The sequence below is a fragment of the Chenopodium album genome, chromosome 8 (genome assembly GCF_948465745.1).
Source record: "Chenopodium album chromosome 8, dcCheAlbu1.1, whole genome shotgun sequence".
Classification (NCBI taxonomy): Eukaryota; Viridiplantae; Streptophyta; class Magnoliopsida; order Caryophyllales; family Amaranthaceae; genus Chenopodium; species Chenopodium album.
In genome coordinates this window covers 5,062,976-5,080,099 of record NC_137841.1, presented here as the reverse complement: position 1 = coordinate 5,080,099, position 17,124 = coordinate 5,062,976, and the positions used below count along the sequence as shown (strand labels likewise).

Below are 17,124 nucleotides of genomic sequence, written 5' to 3'. Positions count from 1 at the left end.
AAAAATGGGTTTTTATTTGTGAGGAGGGACCTTTGCACGAAAAGTGAGTGTTGACTAAAGAAATATGGCGTTGACCACCACGAAATGGCACCCACCACCTCGCTCTTCTACGAAACCCCCTCCCCCACCCCTTTCATGGCAGCCACCCCCTTGCCCCACCCGTGCTGCGGTGGTAGACGAGAAGGGGGTAGGGGGTGGGGTTCAAATCGAAGGTTAGGGGAAGCGGTTGTTGGGCGGTGGGGTTCGAATTTAGGGTTAGAGGAAGGGGTTGTCGAGTTCGAAATGAGGACGGAGCTGCCACGAATGGGCGAGGAAGAGGGACTGCCATGAAAGGGGTGGGGAAGGGGGTTTGCGGGAGGGGGGAAGGGGGAAGGGGCGGCTGCCGTGAAAGGGGTGGGTAAGGGGATTCGTGGAAGACCAAGGTGGTGGCTGCCATATCGTGGCGTCAACACTCATTTTTCGGGCAAAGGTCCCTATAAAAACCCATTTTTGGTCTCTTTTTGCCACTTTTTTTAAATGTCCTTTCTCATAAAATAATAGATATTAAAAGGTCCTTTGTGACAAATTTTTCCTTCTTTCTTTTTCATGTACTTTCACATTATTTTATTATTTGTTATATATTTACAAATACATATCAATACTGTATTTTATGCTTTCTCAAGAAACTATAGTTTAATTCAGAACTTCAGGTGGAGTGTCAATTGGTAAATCTGAAGTTCTGAGTATTACACACAACACCAAAAATAATGATTACTACACAGTTATTGAAGAATAGAAAGAGTACATGTTCAGTTGTTCTATTGTACCTCTACAAGACTACGGAGTATAAGTTAATAAAACATGGACATTGGACAGAGACAACGAAAAAATAACTTTATATCCCCCTGTTCTAAAAGGTCGTCCTGCTTAATCTTTTCACAATCTTCAGTCTACATATTTCAGCAATGCCATCAGAAATGAACGAGGAAAGGAGGTAAGACCGTAAGAATTATCAAACCTGTTCTGTAAACTTGCAACCATAGACGACCGGTCCAATAACCAGAGAACTATAATTACACAGCAAGAGGAACCAACTTTGAATAAACTGTGATCGTAATACAGTCTTAACTCCTCAATGCTTATGCTTGAATCTCATCCCAACATTAACATAAATTGCGAAACACTCAACCACTTCAGCTCAAGGTTTAAGGCCCACACAGAAGATCATATATATAATATATGGGCAGAGGCTATGGAGATATACTCTGCAAGGACCTGCTGTAGATGACGGTCTTAAACCTCAGTGGTGATTGGGGGTTGCACCTTTTTTTTTTTTTTTTTTTTTTTTTTTTTTTTTACAGGTATAGTCATATTGAGTTTGAAAATTCTTCAGAGGGATACACACAGTATATTCAGCAGTAAAAAGGAACTCAGGTTACGTTAAGGATTCAGCATTAACCAACTTCAGCTATGCAGCTTCAAGCTGATGACTTGTATGGTTCCTTGAGGTTCCTGAACTGTCAATAGGGTCTTCAGTCTGTCTTTCAAGCTTAAGATCTGCAATGGCAGCACACAATGAATCTGGGGTAACTGAAACCCCTGAATTTCTTATTGCATCATCCTCAGATTTAGATGTAGAAACCTCAAGGTTTTCATCTCTAATTTGTGACTCAAGCTTCTTTAGCTCCTCCTCGATATCTTCATCCTCCACAGCTGTATATGATGTTGATTCTGAAACAAGAGACATCAGATCTAGAATCAGCACAATTGACATTATGTCCAAGTAACTACTCACAATCTTGCTATCAGTCACTCATAAAGATCATTATTAGAATAATATTCAATTTTAGGAGTTCAGTGATCCAGTCACCTAGGATATTGTGGATGTTTTCTTGAGAATCTTTGAAGTCATCAAGTTCTTGCAGACACAATTGAACTTTTTCGACTTCCACTCTGTTCTCCTTGAGAGCCCAAGAACCAAGCTGGATAGCTTCAGACACCTGAAAAGGACAATATCATAATCACTAATATACTTCGTATATACTTCGTATATACTTCGTATGATTGAAGTGAGTTCCAAACTTAAGTCACCTAAAAATTGACAAAGTAAATAAAAAGGACCTTCTTTGCAGATTCTGCATCTGTAATAGCTCGGAGTACTTCCTCCACTCTGTTGATGAATGGTGTGAGTTTTTCTCTACTCTCAGAAGAAAGCTTCAATTGCCTTGCAATCCTCAGAGCTAATTTCTTGTCTCCAGTTCCCAATGCAGCTAAAGCAGATTTTCTGGATCTGTATGTGAAAATCACTGAAGAATTATAAAAAATTGTGGTCTGAACAAGAATGCATTTGAAAAATTTATGAACAAAATTTTAGATCCAAGGCAAAGATAAAATGGCTACTCTTCAGACATAAAGATCAAGCCACATCCATTTTGGCTTCAATGTTATTGAGTACTCTAGTTTAAACAAAAAGTTTCTAGTGCAATTCATTCAAAATATTAAGGGTTGTTTGGACAAGGATAGTTGAAGATCTAAAGCCCTGTCTCCTTTCTGCGAGTTTTCCTTTACAATTTTTTTTTTTTTCATTCCTTTTCTCCACTCTGCCTAATATATTCGGGGAAAATAATCCTGATCACTGCTCCACTTCCAGTGCCTACCCAATAACCACATTATAACTACATCTGGAGCAACCGTTGCTCCACCAATGTCATCGCATGCAAATCTCTCCACAAAAGCAACATAACCATTAACCACCAGTATTCAAGCACATGTCTACAGCCCCATCATTACCACCAAAATCAATCTTAATATAAAGGGGTTTCCTCTGTTTAAAATTTAAGACTAAGAAAATAAAGAGGACTACGATTTCAATCTCCCTTAGAACTATTCATAGAATAATTAAAATATATCCCATAATTGTTTCCACTCTTTAGCCTAAAATTCTATTCCTTCACTTAAAGTAACCAAAAAGCTCTTTTCATTCCTTGTCTATATCCACAAACAGGGGAAACCATTGATTATTATTCCAAGAGCCCTAAATCTCCAAACCCATTATTTCCAGCTTTTAGGATGAATTTCTTGAAGCTGGGGGACTAAGCGTGAATAGCTAAAAAACTGGATATTTTAAAGTTGCAGATGCTTTTATCTTATGACAACCAGTCAACAACAATCACAATATAGAATAACAAAAGGAAAAAAAAAATTAGAGAAAAACTGCAGGGAAATTAATAAAACAATCTTTTATCACATCTAGAAAAGCAGATTAAGAAGCAATGCAAAGATAGAAGATAACGTCCAAAAACTTTAACCAGGACCTAAAAAACTAAAAAGCTTTGAAGATTTATGACATGCACAAGTTATACAGAATAGCCAGGAATATCAAAAGCAATCATAGGCACTAAACATCAATCACTAGTTACGGAATAATCCCTTAAACATAATAGGAAGTAGATATTGGTATATATCCCAACAAAGTAAGGTGACAACTATGCAATGATAGCCAATTAAACCACACCCACAAAAGGCTAGCACAAGAAGCTGAAATTCATCAAGCTCACACAGATAGAGTGTATCAGAGTAATACCTTTCATACTGTTCATCAATGACAACAAGTTGTTTCTGGAGCTCTTCCAGGGTCCAAACCAATTTCAAAATAGCTGAATCTTTACTTGGAATACTAGATGCAGTGGCAGAAGAGAGAGACACTTTTACACCCTGTAACAGGAATAAGCACATCAATTCAATTTCTTCAATATAAAGCAACTTGCACCAAAGCAAACAAGAAAAAAGATATTTACCATTGCCAAATAAATGATCTGGAATAACAGTTGGAACCAAAGTACTATTACAAGAACACTTCTAACAATGAACCTTAGCCCTTAGGTGATCTATCCTGAACATTTTATTAATGACAAAGTAGTTTGCCTAGTTGTAAAAGATGCCAATATTTTTACAAAACTAGCTAGTTTGCCTAGTTTTCCCCAATACAAAACCCCAAAGAAGTAAAAAGAAGGAAAAATATAAAATCAAAGCTACCAATACATATCTCCCTTCTCATAACTTCCCCAAAGCAATGACCCAATACTTGCTAGTAACCAAACAAAGCAAAGACTAGCTTGTGACCCACCAACAGCCAAAAATTGTTTACTGGCTAATCTCTCTAATTAAATGCTTATCATCAAAGCTTTGCAACCATGGCCAAATAAAAACACCTCCTACTTCCAATCATATTTCAATAAACCCTCTCCCATCTCCTACATCTTGTAATATCTCTTTGTCACAAGCTCACAACCAACATTCGCATTGTATTGGATGTGGAGGAAGTGATTAGATTTACAATGGATTGAATAATGAATTGGAAATTTTACTAGAACAATCCCAATACTTTCACTATTCCCATAATAATCAAAACTCTAAATAAACTATATAGTACGCCATAGAGACCACGTGGCACTTAATGATTAGCAACCAGAATTTATCTAAACTTAATTCCTTTAAATGAGCTACCCAAAGACCTGTCTCTCATTCTCCTCCCCCTATCCTCCCAACCAAACTAATCCCTGAGTTCCATATTTATAGGTCAAGCCATTTAACAAAGTCACTGATCAACTCCAATAATAAACTAAGTCACTGATCAACTCCAATAATAAACTTCTATACATGCTAAGATTCTAATATCTCCTACTTTTCAATCAAAAAAATCATACAAATACCTCCACTCACTCTCATCACATCTACTATGCTGTTTAAATAGCAACAAAATAACCCAACAATGACTTATCTCCTAAAACTCTATGCAATAATATGTGTTCAAACTGATGTTGGACAAGAGGCATAGTAGAGAGGAAGGTGGTAAGGCCGTGGGGGTGGGAGGCAAAGGTGGCTAGGATGGAGCTCAGTTGGGCACTAACTTGGTACAAATTTTATAATCGGTTTATCAAGTTACCACTTGGAATTATTTGGAGAAGGCACCCCCCCTCCATATAAGTTTTTTTTTTTTAAAAAAAAAAACACAATTATTCTAGATATTTCTAGATTGATCAAAGTTGGGATTATTATGACAAGACTAGCAATAGTAGGAAAAATACATGCAAATATTTCCTTAACTATTTTGGAAATCAGAATTTAAATTAAAATCAGAGGGATTTGCACCCATGTAATCTTTGATCTAATTCACTTTTTTGGAATCTTCCTTAATAGACTCTACTCTGAATCCTCACCAGAAACAATAAAAAAAATGTTTTCCTGTCCTGACCCCTGAATTCCTTCCTCTAAATCCTCACCAGTAACAATAAAAATATTTTCCTGTCCAGACCCCTGAATTCCTTATCTATGATCAATTGCAAAGAACAATTTTAGCATGAGCAATGCCTATTGTGTAACACAACACACAATCTGAACCTTGTTGTGTTACCATACCTGAATTACTGAAAATGTTTTTATCCCTTAAAAGTTTCATAGCTATCATTTCTTATAAGATTATCAGTACTAATGACATCTACTGCAAGGGCACTAGTTCTATCCAGTTTCAATGTATGATTATAATGGGAAAACAAAAATTTTCAAGTGTACATTAAAAGTTTGAGCTGCAAGTGAGAAACTTTGAGAGCATACCTCTATCAACTCTCCATTTCTTTTGACTGAAAGATATCTTGCTTTTCCAAGTCCAGACATGTAGCTCAACAGTGCATATGCTTCACTGTGCTCCCTAAATAGACTTTCAAACTTCCTCATTGTTATGATGCATGAAGATGTCCAGTGAGTTTCTGATAATGCTTTTATAACCTCAGCAGCTTTATCCTAACACCCAAAACAGTTCCAGAAAAGGATTGGTTCCACACTCCATATAAACACTAGTATTAGAAATATTATTCGTATAAATTGGTCGTAACTCATAAGTCATAACATAAGGTTCATGGTAACTGAAAAACAATTAATCTATGATATAGTAGAATGCACACAAACCTCCAGCATCACTCGAAGAATGAGACGATCATTGAGAATATCACTTGAATTTAATGTTCTAAAGGCAATGGGGAAATAAATAAATTTTTTCAGCAGCTGAGATAGTAGTCCGCTAGTTGGATCTCCAAGGTCAGTAGTTCGCAAAACATCACCGGCTCTGTACATTTCAAGCTGAAAATTCAAACAAAAATGATGTAAGGCTAAATATATTAAAAAATACAAAGATATTACCAAAATTAAACTGATTTAAGAAATTTGACAAATTGTTTGAACATCACAAAATAGTACGAAAAATTATAATTTTCAAACCAAAGGGAATAGAAATGTTGGAAAACACCTAGAACAGTGAGGAGCCAATCTAACAAAGTAGGGAGAAGTAGTCTAGGGGTCTACTCTTATGATGGAGTCAGTAAGATTTGAGCCAGCATAAAATTAATAACAAGCTTAACATTGAGCAATGCACAAAGTTGTATACAATATTTTTATAAAAATCCCAAATTATGTTATAATAACTAATAAATGTTGCAACAAGGGGAAATCTGTTCAAAACATTATACCACAGACAAACCGTCATGATTAGAAGTTGATAATGGAGAGACTTGCACATACAGCCCTGGCTGAAATTAATCAATCTCTAAATTACTTCCACAATCTGAAAATGAATCGACTCCCCCCACCCCCCCACCCCCCCAAAAGCCCCACACACACCCATGACCCATCCTCCCAGGAAATAAAACCGCTTATGAACAATGTAATCAGGGGCAAGTAAATGAAACTTACCAGAACATCATCTAGGCATAAAGGCGACAACCCTCCCCTATTGAACCAGCTATTCTTCATCTTGATACCATGAATTCAGAGGAAGGAGAAGATATTAGTACTAAGGAAGTAATTATGTTGGCAATGAAGAAGTTACTAAAATAAATCCCCAAGTGACGAAAAGGGATACCTGAGAAGGGGAGAGAAACAAAAGGTTGAATTGACGAGCAATCTTTATAATCAAGTCTCTCCAAAAATGAAATTGAGGCTCCCAGTCAGACCTTTGGCCATTAAAAGCCTTATACCGAGCAGTAGCCTTGACATCATCATCCCAATCTGGGATTTGCACCCTTATGAATTCAACTACATCTAGTTCCTTCGTCATTTACAATTCAACTACAACAAGAACGACAGCACTCGCACTTAAGTTGCACGACTGTGTTTCAGCATATCAGTAACAGGACCTTAACACACAATGACACATTACTGGCAAAATGAGTCGATCACTTGCTTCCTTAGCCATTTCCAAAAACACTACTCCAATTAAAAAGGCCGGGCAAAGAACAGACTTTTTGTCGTACAAACAGTCGGTAACTCGGTATGCTGACGCAAAAGCAATGCAAATTTTAGGAAACACTAAGATATAAACACAAAGTGAAATTCCTCCCTAAATTATCATCAATACAAATCATAATAACATTATTTTCCATCAAATTATCCAATAATACGTACAAATTCACTATAATTATGTTTAAAAAACTGAGATTTCTAAAATCAACCAATGCACCATAATCATTGTTGTCAAGGGAAAACAGGGGATGAGAATTGCTCACAAATATAAATTAAACTATACATAACATCAAAAACAACAGCATTTAGAAAGCATTATAGCTAACAATTAAGAATATATGTAAGAAAAAGATAAACATGAAGTAGAGAATATACAAGAACCCTAGAATTTGCACATAATCAACAAAACATAATTACAATTCAAAAGATGTGACATCAAAATCCGAAATACGAAAGCAATTAAAATTGATGATCATGGAGTAGAAAGCAATTGAATTAATAGATAAATGCAAAGAAAGAGAGAATCATACTTTGATTGAACCAAAATGATTGAGAATTCGTAATGGAGAGGAATTTTTTTCTGAAGGAAACCCTAGAATTTGAAGCAAAGGTTAAGTGAATTGTATGATTGAGAAGTCCAAAGCCCATGAAGTGGTGGAAGGTGTGGCCGAACAGCAAGTTGTGGTGCCGGCCGGCGACCGAGGATACCTGGTGAAATAAAATTAATTTGTTCAATTCTTCAAACATAAATAAATAAATAAATAAATAAGGGTTTGTTTGGCATCGCTGTGGTTTTTGTTTTTTGGTTTTTTGTTTTTTAAAAGTGTATTATATATGTCATATAATGAATCAAAATTTTGAAAACTGATAACAGAAAAGTGGAAACACCTTTTTCTTGTTTCATGTTTTTGGTTTTTGGTTTAAAAAAAAAAGAAAACTGAAAACCAAAAATGATGCCAAACAAGCCCTAAATAATACATAAAAAAAATAAATTAAAAATATAAAATTTGTTCAAATTTGTTAAATTGGTTTTTTTATACGTGGTATTTAAGTTTAAGGTAAAATTTTAATGAATTGATATCACAAATTAATTGGATTGGCTAAGGGCATGTTCTTATTAACTGAACTCAACTGAACTGAATTGAGTTGAGCTGAACTGAACTGAAATGAATATTTTATAAGAGAAGGAAATTAGAAGCTGAACTAAACTGAACTGATCTGAATTGAACTGAATTTCAACATATGAAAACAGGCCCTAAGTCATTCAAGACGAACGATACTGCAAAAGGAACTAGCCCCATAAAGTTGGTATGCCCTCATTGACGATGTTGTAAAAGGAGACTCTGCCTCCCTGGTCCAACAGGTGGGGTGGGGAGGCTATTATTCGTGCTTACCTAGGCTTTTTTTGCATTGTCTCGGCCTTTTCTGCAAGCTTCGGTAGGTATGAGATCATGGCTTTGGTTCATGGCATAAAGCTTACACGCAATTTACACATTGGCAAGCTACGAATCCAACTTGATAATATAGCATGCATGCGTGTAAGCTAGCTCTAGTATTAACTCACCGACATAAGGAATCAGTGAGTGTGCTCACACGATCAATCATTGCCACTCTTTAAAAAAAAAACTTGGACCAAGGTCATAGTAATTTGAAAAAAAAATAAACATCTTTATCATCTTCAACACAAATGATGATATATATATTTAGGAACTATATATTAATCATTTTCAAAATTATAAAATTATTTTTGTAAAATAAATAAATAAAACGAAGAAAAAAAAAACATGAAACAACATGAAAAAAAAAACATGAAACATGAAATTACTTTTGGTTGCTTTTTTTCTCTCTCTAGTTTTTAGAGAGAGATAGTTCCCTCTAGGGTTTTTCCTTGGGAGGGTTTTTCCTAGCCTATTTTGCTAGGGTTTTTTCTTTGTTTTTTCTTCAATCCTTCCCTACTTTTCTTTATCTCCTTCATTCTTGATTTTTATTTGTGAATTTTGTAGGGGCTTCCACTGGTTTTTATCGGTGGAAAGCCCCAAAATCTCTTTAATTGCTTTCAATAAAAAGATACCATCCTTAAGATGGTGTTCATGGTAGGAATCTTAATTATTTGTTTATTAAAGAATGAAGATCGAAGGTTTCGCAATTTCTATCGGAGTTTAGAAGACCAAGGAAGGATATTCATCCAAAAAATTATGCATCTGCAGATCTTATGCCGAATTAGAGCGAACTCACAGATTGTATTGCTTCGGATAAAATTTTTTGTTAAGGCTATTATCAATCGATTCTGCGATGTTATTTTTAGGGTTTTATATGTTTTTGTTGGAGTTTTAAATTTCTCAAAAATTGATTGTAAGTGTCGTTTGGCTATTTTATAAATGAAATCTTTAATCTTCCCGTCAAAAAAAAAAAAAAAAAAAAAAAAAAAAAAAAAAAAAAAAAAAAATTACTTTTGGTTGGGGAAAGTATACGCTACTAATGTATAGAGTCCACTAACTCTAATAACACGGCATTAGTAACAAATTATGTTTAAATGGTATTATTTAAATACCAAAATACTTATTCAGTAATACCGTACCAACTGATGCAAAAAGGTTTTGCTGGTATCATGTACTCTATACATTAGTGCCCTAAACAGTCTCCTTTTGGTTGTAGATGTTTACGACTTTACTTTCACACCAATTATATTTAATTTGTTCCTACTACTTTTCCAACTCGCTCACATATCAATCTTTCTAGAACTGACAATTATGCCTATCATATCATATTGTGTCGTGCTTGTGTTCGTATTGGAGATAGAAAGTTTAAGAACATCAACATTAAATTAATTTGGCCCGCTTCATTAAATGTGTCTTGTCATATCGTGCTCATGATAATATTCAAAGATAAATGTGTAAAAAAACATCCCATTAACCCTAATTTTGATCTCGATATATTTAAGAAGAAGAAATATATAAAATAGATAAGTAATAAAGAGTAAATTCTCTTTCGTAATAATGTGAAGTGAAGTTAATGGATCAATTCAATATAACTAGGTCTTTTTTTTTTCAATTAATAGGTGACGTAATCAATCGAAAATAGATACTCCAACGTGAGACTACACACAAGCTACAAATTAAATTATGTAACAAGTGGATTTCCAAATTCCCAATAAGATGGTGCCAATATTTTTTTTATTTTTGAATGAAGGGTGGTGCCAATAAACTAGTTAAAAAGGAAAAACTTTACACTTTTATGGCAAAAGAAAATGTCGGAGAGTCAAGAAAATGTTCGGCGCTTTGTAGTTTACCTCATGTCTTCTTTCTTGTGATTTACTGTATATCAAACAATGCAACAAAGTGAAAACCCACAACCTAAGCTAGCAATCCAATATATGTCCTAACCTAGCGTTCAAAAAATACCTGAATTTCAAATTATGTAGGGCCCATTATATAATATGGAGGTTAAAGTCTTATAAATAGTAAATCAAAGCAATAATTAACAGTAAGCAGCACTATTAAATAGTAATACTCCATGCAGATTTTAGACCGTAGGTCATATGCACAGATGCACTCCTAAAGGCACTAGCGAAGTAGCAAACTGTGAGCTCAGGTTAACCCATTGGCCATGTGCTCATTATTTTCAAATTTTATAGTGGTTTGATATAATTGATTCTTCATCTGGCAATTTTCATCTCAGCTCTCTATAACTTATGTTGTTCATTTACTCTCTCCGTTTCAGGTTATTTAGAGTGGGCTGAACACATGTTTTATTGAAATTTATAGGGAGGGAGAGTAAATTTTAAAATACTAAGTATAATTACTAAGGTAAGAGAGTAACACTAATGATAAATTTAAAAAACTTAGTGTAAGTGAGGTAATTAAAATGAGCAACGAAATACATTTTCTAACATTGTACAGAGTAATTCTTAATTTTTCCATTATAATGCATCCCTTAGCCCCTTATTATTGTCCTTGCACAAAGTTTCATATGTGGCTGGCCGCACCGTACGACAAGCCACAATATTTTTTTTTAATTCTTCTTCTATCTCTTCTCTATCTCCTCTTTCTCTCTCCTTTTTTAATTTCTTCTTCTCTAGTTAGCCATCCATATTATCCCCTTCACCAAGCTATCTCCTCTTTATCTCTCTCCTCCTTTCTACAAAAAAGGGCAATATATTTGCAAAAAAAAAAAAAAAAAAAAAAAAAAAACTGCAATTACAAAGGAAGAACGCATGTCTTCCACCAACCCATCGTCGTACTCCGTGAACTCCTCGTTCTCTGTCGTCGGAAAACAACTTAAATGTTTTTAAGGCCAAATTCGGCCATAAAAACTCTAGATCTACAGTTTTCACGGTCGAATTTGCTCTTTTTAGCCATACTTGAAGTGAAATTCGAAGCCATTATTAATTCTAAAGGTATTTGTTCGATTTAATTTTTTTAACGATTTGGTTGTGGGTCTGGTAGGATTTATATTTGTTTGTGGGTTTGATGTATGGTGGTGGTGGTGGTGGTGGTGGCATGGCGTATTGGCCTAGGGGTGAGGCTAGTGGCATTTTGGGGGTGGTGGTGGGTCAAGGGTTACTAGGTCGGGGGTTACTTAAGGGGTTGTTACATGGGTAGGTCGAGGGTTACTTAAGGGGTTATTACATGGGTAGGTCGAGGGTTACTTAAGGGGTTACTTGGGAGGTTATTTAAGTGAGGTTACTTGAGGGGTAATTGGAGGGGTTTCTTGAGGGGTTACTGGAAGGGTTATTTAAGTGGGGTTACTTAAGGGGTAGTCGGAGGGGTTACTTGGTCCGGTCAGGGGTTACTAGAAGGGCTACTAGATAGGTTACTTGAGCGGTTACTTGGTCCGGACGGGGGTTACTTGGTTGGTGGGGTTACTTTGTCATTTGCTGATTTGGCACCCTGCCGCATGGTGCGGCCACCAAAAACGCACTGGTGTCCTTGAATGTAAATCTGGTTTGAAATAGCTTCAAATGAGGAAAAAAAACATTTTGTTCATGGTTCAAACTTAAATCAATTGTACCATTACACTCTTGGCAAAGATATGACAGTAGGTCAATAGTCGATATGTTTCCTTGGTGGCAGCAAAGTATATGAAGCAGGTTTTTGGTTCTATGTTGTTTAACTGAAAACATGATCTTTTTTAGCAATAACACTAAAATTTCCTCTCTACTCTCCTATCTTTCTTCTTTTTGTGGGAGATGATATTAACCCACTTGAGCCTATAAAGTATAAACCATCTATACTACTCCCTGTTTACTTATTTACTAGCCAAATAATTCGTATTGCATTGGATGCCGGATACACTTAAAAAAAATTAAGTGAAATTACTGTAAAATGTACTCAGGACATGAAAAAACCTAAAGATGGAGTGAGAATATGAGATGATATCAGATGGACAAAATTGTTTCTATTACGAAGTATAGGGAAAGATGAATCCAGCTACATAGTTAAAGGTTAAATAGCACCATAAAAACAAGTCATTTAAGAATACACAAAGTACATTACTTGAGGGCACTAATATAAAAGAAAAAAGAAATTTAAGTGAAACTGAGAGATCCTAAGAAGACTGGCTGCATAACTTCACATTCTGCTATTCAACCTCTTACTTCTCTGATGAGTTGGGTCCTCTCTTTTTGCCGAATCCAACAACTGAAATCAAAAGTAGTATAATGAAAACCAGAACAAGATAATCAAGCATAGATCGAATCATCGAACTGTGAGAAGTGACATGGATTAGCAAAACTCCTCAAGTAAGAAACTTTTCTTTCCATGTAGTCAAAATGCCGAACAAGAGGTAACAAATAGATGTAATTCACAAGTATACAATAATTTGTCATGGCAAGAGAACAAGATTGCCACGGGGAATACAAAGCAAACAAAATCCCTCTCTATGCAACACAGAAACGGATTGAAAAAACATAGTTAACATAAACACCACTGATGGTTGCTCTCATAGTCTCATGCTGTCAGAATTTCACAGATACTTCAATTATGTTGTAAAATAGACAATCAACTCTCGAGTTTGCTTAAATCAGGTGTAAAACCAACTATACAATATGCAAAGCAAAAACGAACTATACTGAACATTTAGCAAAGAAACAGACAAAATGTAGTGATTTGTTCGAGGCCACAATCAACACAAGGAGAGTTCGAAAGGCACGGAGAATCACCCTATGTTTATATTGCCAACCTTCAATGCAAGATAGCACCATTCTAAAATTAATGACCTTGCTCTGCAAATTGGCATTTGTAAGTAATTACACAAATATCATCTCCCCATACCCCCCCAAAAAAATATCTCCAAATTGATCATAGAGGCATGTAGTGATTTGTTCGAGGCCATAATCAACACAAGAGAGTTCGAAATGCACGGAGAATCACCCCATGTCATTATTGCCAACCTTCAATGCAAGATTCCATCAACCTATATTTAATGACCTTGCTCTGCAAATTGGCTATCTCCAACAATGAACTCTAAAAATTTAACTCCTTATTAAACAACCTTTTTTGGGGAAAAAAATGACACAACCTATTCAAGACTGACAAGGTTAAATGAACAAATATAAACTGATATGCTATCAAGAACATTTTCTTTGCATACAACACAACCACTATATAAAACACTCGTTATGCATGGGCTAAAGGTTGTTTGTTTGAAATGTGAAAGGCACAATGTAGTGATTTGTTCGAGGCCACAATCGGCACAAGTAGAGTTCGAAAGGCACGGAGAATCACCCTAAGTTTTATATTGCCTACCTTCAATGCAAGATTGCATCATTTTAAAATTAATGACCTTGCTCTGCAAATAGGCAATTTCTAACCACAAGTAACGAACACATATATTACAAAAAAAATTACAAACTAAGCATATATAAACAGACAAAATGTAGTGACTTGTTCGAGGCCACAATCGACACAAGTTAAGTTCGAAGGGCACGGAGAATCACCCTAATATTTTTATTGCCAACCTTCAATGCAAGATTGCATCATTGTAACATTAATGACCTTGCTCTGCAAATTGGCTAAAATATGTACATAGTAAACACATCCATGCCATACAAAGATAGAACATGCAAATTAGCAACAAATATAAACTTCTGAAACATTCGACAAGAAATCTTTATAATTTAATGAACACTATAAAGGCACATTTGCAACCAAAGCCATTTTCCCTGTGTTTTGAAATGCTTCCCCATTCTATCAAACTCCTATAGTCCTATACATAAGATAATTAATTCTGTGAATGACTTTTCTATAAATATATTACAGAAAGGCAAAATGTAGTAATTTGTTCGAGGCCACAATCAACACAAAGAGAGTTCGAAGGGCACGGAGAATCACCCTATAATTTTTGTTGCCAACCTTCAATGCAAGATTGCATCATTTTACAATTAATGAACTTGCTCTGCAAATTGGCTTACTTTAAACATATACTAAACACATCACTTAATATAACACGACATACGGAGTACAAATCTAGCTACAAAGTATATACTTCAGCAACAGTTGCCGAGGAAACTTAATGATTTCTGATTGTTTTATATATGTGATCGAGGAAATGTTATTAGATTAGAAAAGGCAAAATGTAGTAATTTGTTCGAGGCCATAATCGACACGAGCAGAGTTCGAAAGGCACGGAGAATCACCCTATGGTTTATATTGCCAACCTTCAATGCAAGATAACATCATTACAAAATTCATGAACTTGCTCTGCAAATTGGCAACTAACATTCACAATTAATCAATCACATCCATCCCAACATAATAAACTAGCCCACAGATTTAGCTCAAGAACAAACTTAAGCAAACATTTATAAATCATTCACATAAAAACACCCATTAATCCAAAAAATCAACACATTCATAAATTCAAACATATTTCCCCTGTTAATTGATATTTCCAAATCATATATTATAAAATGGATTGTATGATAATACAAATAAAACTACAAATCAAATAAACCCTAATCACAAAATTAAGTTAAGAGGAGAGAGAAAAAGGTTACCGGCAGTAACGAAACGGCGATTGTACTGCAAACGCTTGTGAGCGCGGCCACGTGGCTTCTTCTTCTTATCTTGTGAAGCAACCTTTGGGGTTTGACCTCTCACCTTACCGGCACGCGCCAATGAACCGTGAACCTTTCCTGTAACAAAATAACCATAAAAATAATCAAATCATCCGCCATTAAAGGTCGAATTAAGCTTTTAGTTTACATAAAAAGATTGAAGCTTTTGAAGAATGGAAGAAGAAAGATTGGAAATTTACCCATGGTTGTGTTGTGTGTTGTTCTGGTGCTCCTACTTTCGGATTTTCTTTCTCCTTAAATGCGCCGGCTAGGATTTTTAGGGTTTCAGCTTCGAGAACAGACTTTAAAATCAATGGTATGAAATTGTAAGTTGGGCTTTAGGGTTTTGAAAGCAGTTAGTGGGTTATTTAGGTCCATTGATCGTTTTGGATTGAACAGGCTTATATTGGGCTTACTCTAATTTTGTAGGGGAGAGAATAGTTCGATACATTGTCCACAGCTTCACAAGATCCACAAAAATTAGGCACCTTCTTTTGATTAGGGATGTCAATATTAAGTGGATATCCACTAACCCGCTCCACCCGCAATAAATAAATGGATGAAAACCCGAATTAAATGGATGAAAAGCGGGTGACGGATGAAGCGGATGATGGATCGGATCGGATATGGATGATACTTTTTTCACCCGCTAATCATCCACCCACCCGTTTAACATATATTAATTTTTTAATCTAAGAATTTTAATAATAAAATCTGAAATGTGCAAGAAAATTATATGTATTTTTGTTGCAAATTAATTTTTCAAACAATATATTGTTATTGTTTCCTTTTTAATTAATAAAATTAATAAAACTATTGTACAAATAACCGAAAATTAAAGTTATGTGAGTTTTTTTCAACTTTAATACTCATCCATTAGTCATCCGCTCCACCCGTTTCATCCGCGGATGATGGACGGATGGATATGGATGATGGGTGAAGCGGATGATGGATGGATGTGGATGGAGCGATTAGAGTAATGGATGGATGCGGTGAAGCTCCACCCGATCCGAATCCGATCCATTGCCATCTCTACTTTTGATCGTCTTCAGTCTAAAATCTCGGTTTTACTATAGTTGACACAATTAAACTTGACATATTTGTTTATACTAGGGTTGCCTACGCGCGCGATGCGCGCAAAGGAGTTAGCTCTTGTAGAGAAGTTATATTGGCATGTATTTACCCCTTTGGTTTGAGTGGCAGACCTGCTAGTTTTAATACGTACTATTTGGTCTATGTGCCTATGTGGTGAGTTTGTAGAAGTATTAAAAAGCAACCACAATATGTTATGACAATTATTTTTTGAAACCCTCAAAAGTTTGACACTATTATTTCAAAATTATTATTAAATAATATTTAATTGATTTGCATGATTTAATAATACCTAGCGTGTTTTTCTTCAAATGATTTGTTTTGCCAGCTTTGGTCATATGGAGTAATATTATGTGAAATGTTTGTTTTAGCTAAAAACTTAACAATCAAAGTTTTTTTTTTTTTTTTAATTTTTTTTTATTTTAATTGTTCTACAACCATCTAATATCTATATCTAATATTAAATCAATAACCACTTAGGGTCTGTTCTCATACGTTGAAATTCAGTTCATTTCAGTTTAGTTCAGCTCTTAATTTCCTTCTCTTATAAAATATTCATTTTAGTTTAGCTCAGCTCAGCTCAGCTCAGTCAATGAGAACCAAAATTAATAGTATCTAAACTGAAAACCAAAATTAATAGTATCACAATGAAAATTCAGACAAAAAAAAAACAATTATAAATCCGAAAATTAAACCATAAATAA

At 35.1% G+C, this 17,124-nt stretch overlaps 1 protein-coding gene and 6 non-coding genes across 7 annotated transcripts; all 7 read right to left on the bottom strand.

Annotated features, from left to right (window-relative positions):
• Positions 1-701: 701 nt before the first annotated feature.
• On the bottom strand, positions 702-7,993 carry LOC145555704 (uncharacterized). The gene is made up of 9 exons (XM_081617435.1): positions 7,803-7,993; positions 6,893-7,305; positions 6,724-6,783; positions 5,944-6,114; positions 5,593-5,778; positions 3,563-3,693; positions 2,101-2,269; positions 1,850-1,979; positions 702-1,710 (listed from the first exon to the last, which is right to left on the bottom strand). Exons 2-9 carry the CDS (start codon positions 7,085-7,087, stop codon positions 1,448-1,450), a joined length of 1,305 nt encoding a protein of 434 aa, XP_081473561.1. The 5' UTR covers positions 7,088-7,305; positions 7,803-7,993; the 3' UTR covers positions 702-1,447.
• Positions 7,994-13,368: 5,375 nt separating this feature from the next.
• Positions 13,369-13,496, bottom strand: LOC145557203 (small nucleolar RNA snoR86). Its single transcript, XR_014092253.1, has one exon. It is a non-coding gene; the product is annotated as a small nucleolar RNA snoR86 (small nucleolar RNA).
• Positions 13,497-13,580: 84 nt separating this feature from the next.
• LOC145557207 (small nucleolar RNA snoR86) lies at positions 13,581-13,707 on the bottom strand. The gene has a single exon (XR_014092257.1). It is a non-coding gene; the product is annotated as a small nucleolar RNA snoR86 (small nucleolar RNA).
• A 226-nt stretch (positions 13,708-13,933) lies between these two features.
• On the bottom strand, positions 13,934-14,062 carry LOC145557206 (small nucleolar RNA snoR86). Its single transcript, XR_014092256.1, has one exon. It is a non-coding gene; the product is annotated as a small nucleolar RNA snoR86 (small nucleolar RNA).
• Positions 14,063-14,145: 83 nt separating this feature from the next.
• Positions 14,146-14,274, bottom strand: LOC145557202 (small nucleolar RNA snoR86). The gene has a single exon (XR_014092252.1). It is a non-coding gene; the product is annotated as a small nucleolar RNA snoR86 (small nucleolar RNA).
• Positions 14,275-14,539: 265 nt separating this feature from the next.
• LOC145557204 (small nucleolar RNA snoR86) lies at positions 14,540-14,668 on the bottom strand. Its single transcript, XR_014092254.1, has one exon. It is a non-coding gene; the product is annotated as a small nucleolar RNA snoR86 (small nucleolar RNA).
• Positions 14,669-14,844: 176 nt separating this feature from the next.
• On the bottom strand, positions 14,845-14,973 carry LOC145557208 (small nucleolar RNA snoR86). The gene has a single exon (XR_014092258.1). It is a non-coding gene; the product is annotated as a small nucleolar RNA snoR86 (small nucleolar RNA).
• Between the last annotated feature and the right edge of the window lie 2,151 nt (positions 14,974-17,124).

Excerpts from the sequence above, each read along its gene's own strand:
- LOC145555704 (XM_081617435.1), bottom strand. The coding sequence starts at position 7,087 with ATGACGAAGGAACTAGATGTAGTTGAATTCATAAGGGTGCAAATCCCA. Across the intron at positions 5,779-5,943 it reads TTCTTCGAGTGATGCTGGAG|GATAAAGCTGCTGAGGTTAT; the intron begins GTTTGTGTGCAT and ends TTTGGGTGTTAG. Across the intron at positions 1,980-2,100 it reads ATGCAGAATCTGCAAAGAAG|GTGTCTGAAGCTATCCAGCT; the intron begins GTCCTTTTTATT and ends TGTCCTTTTCAG.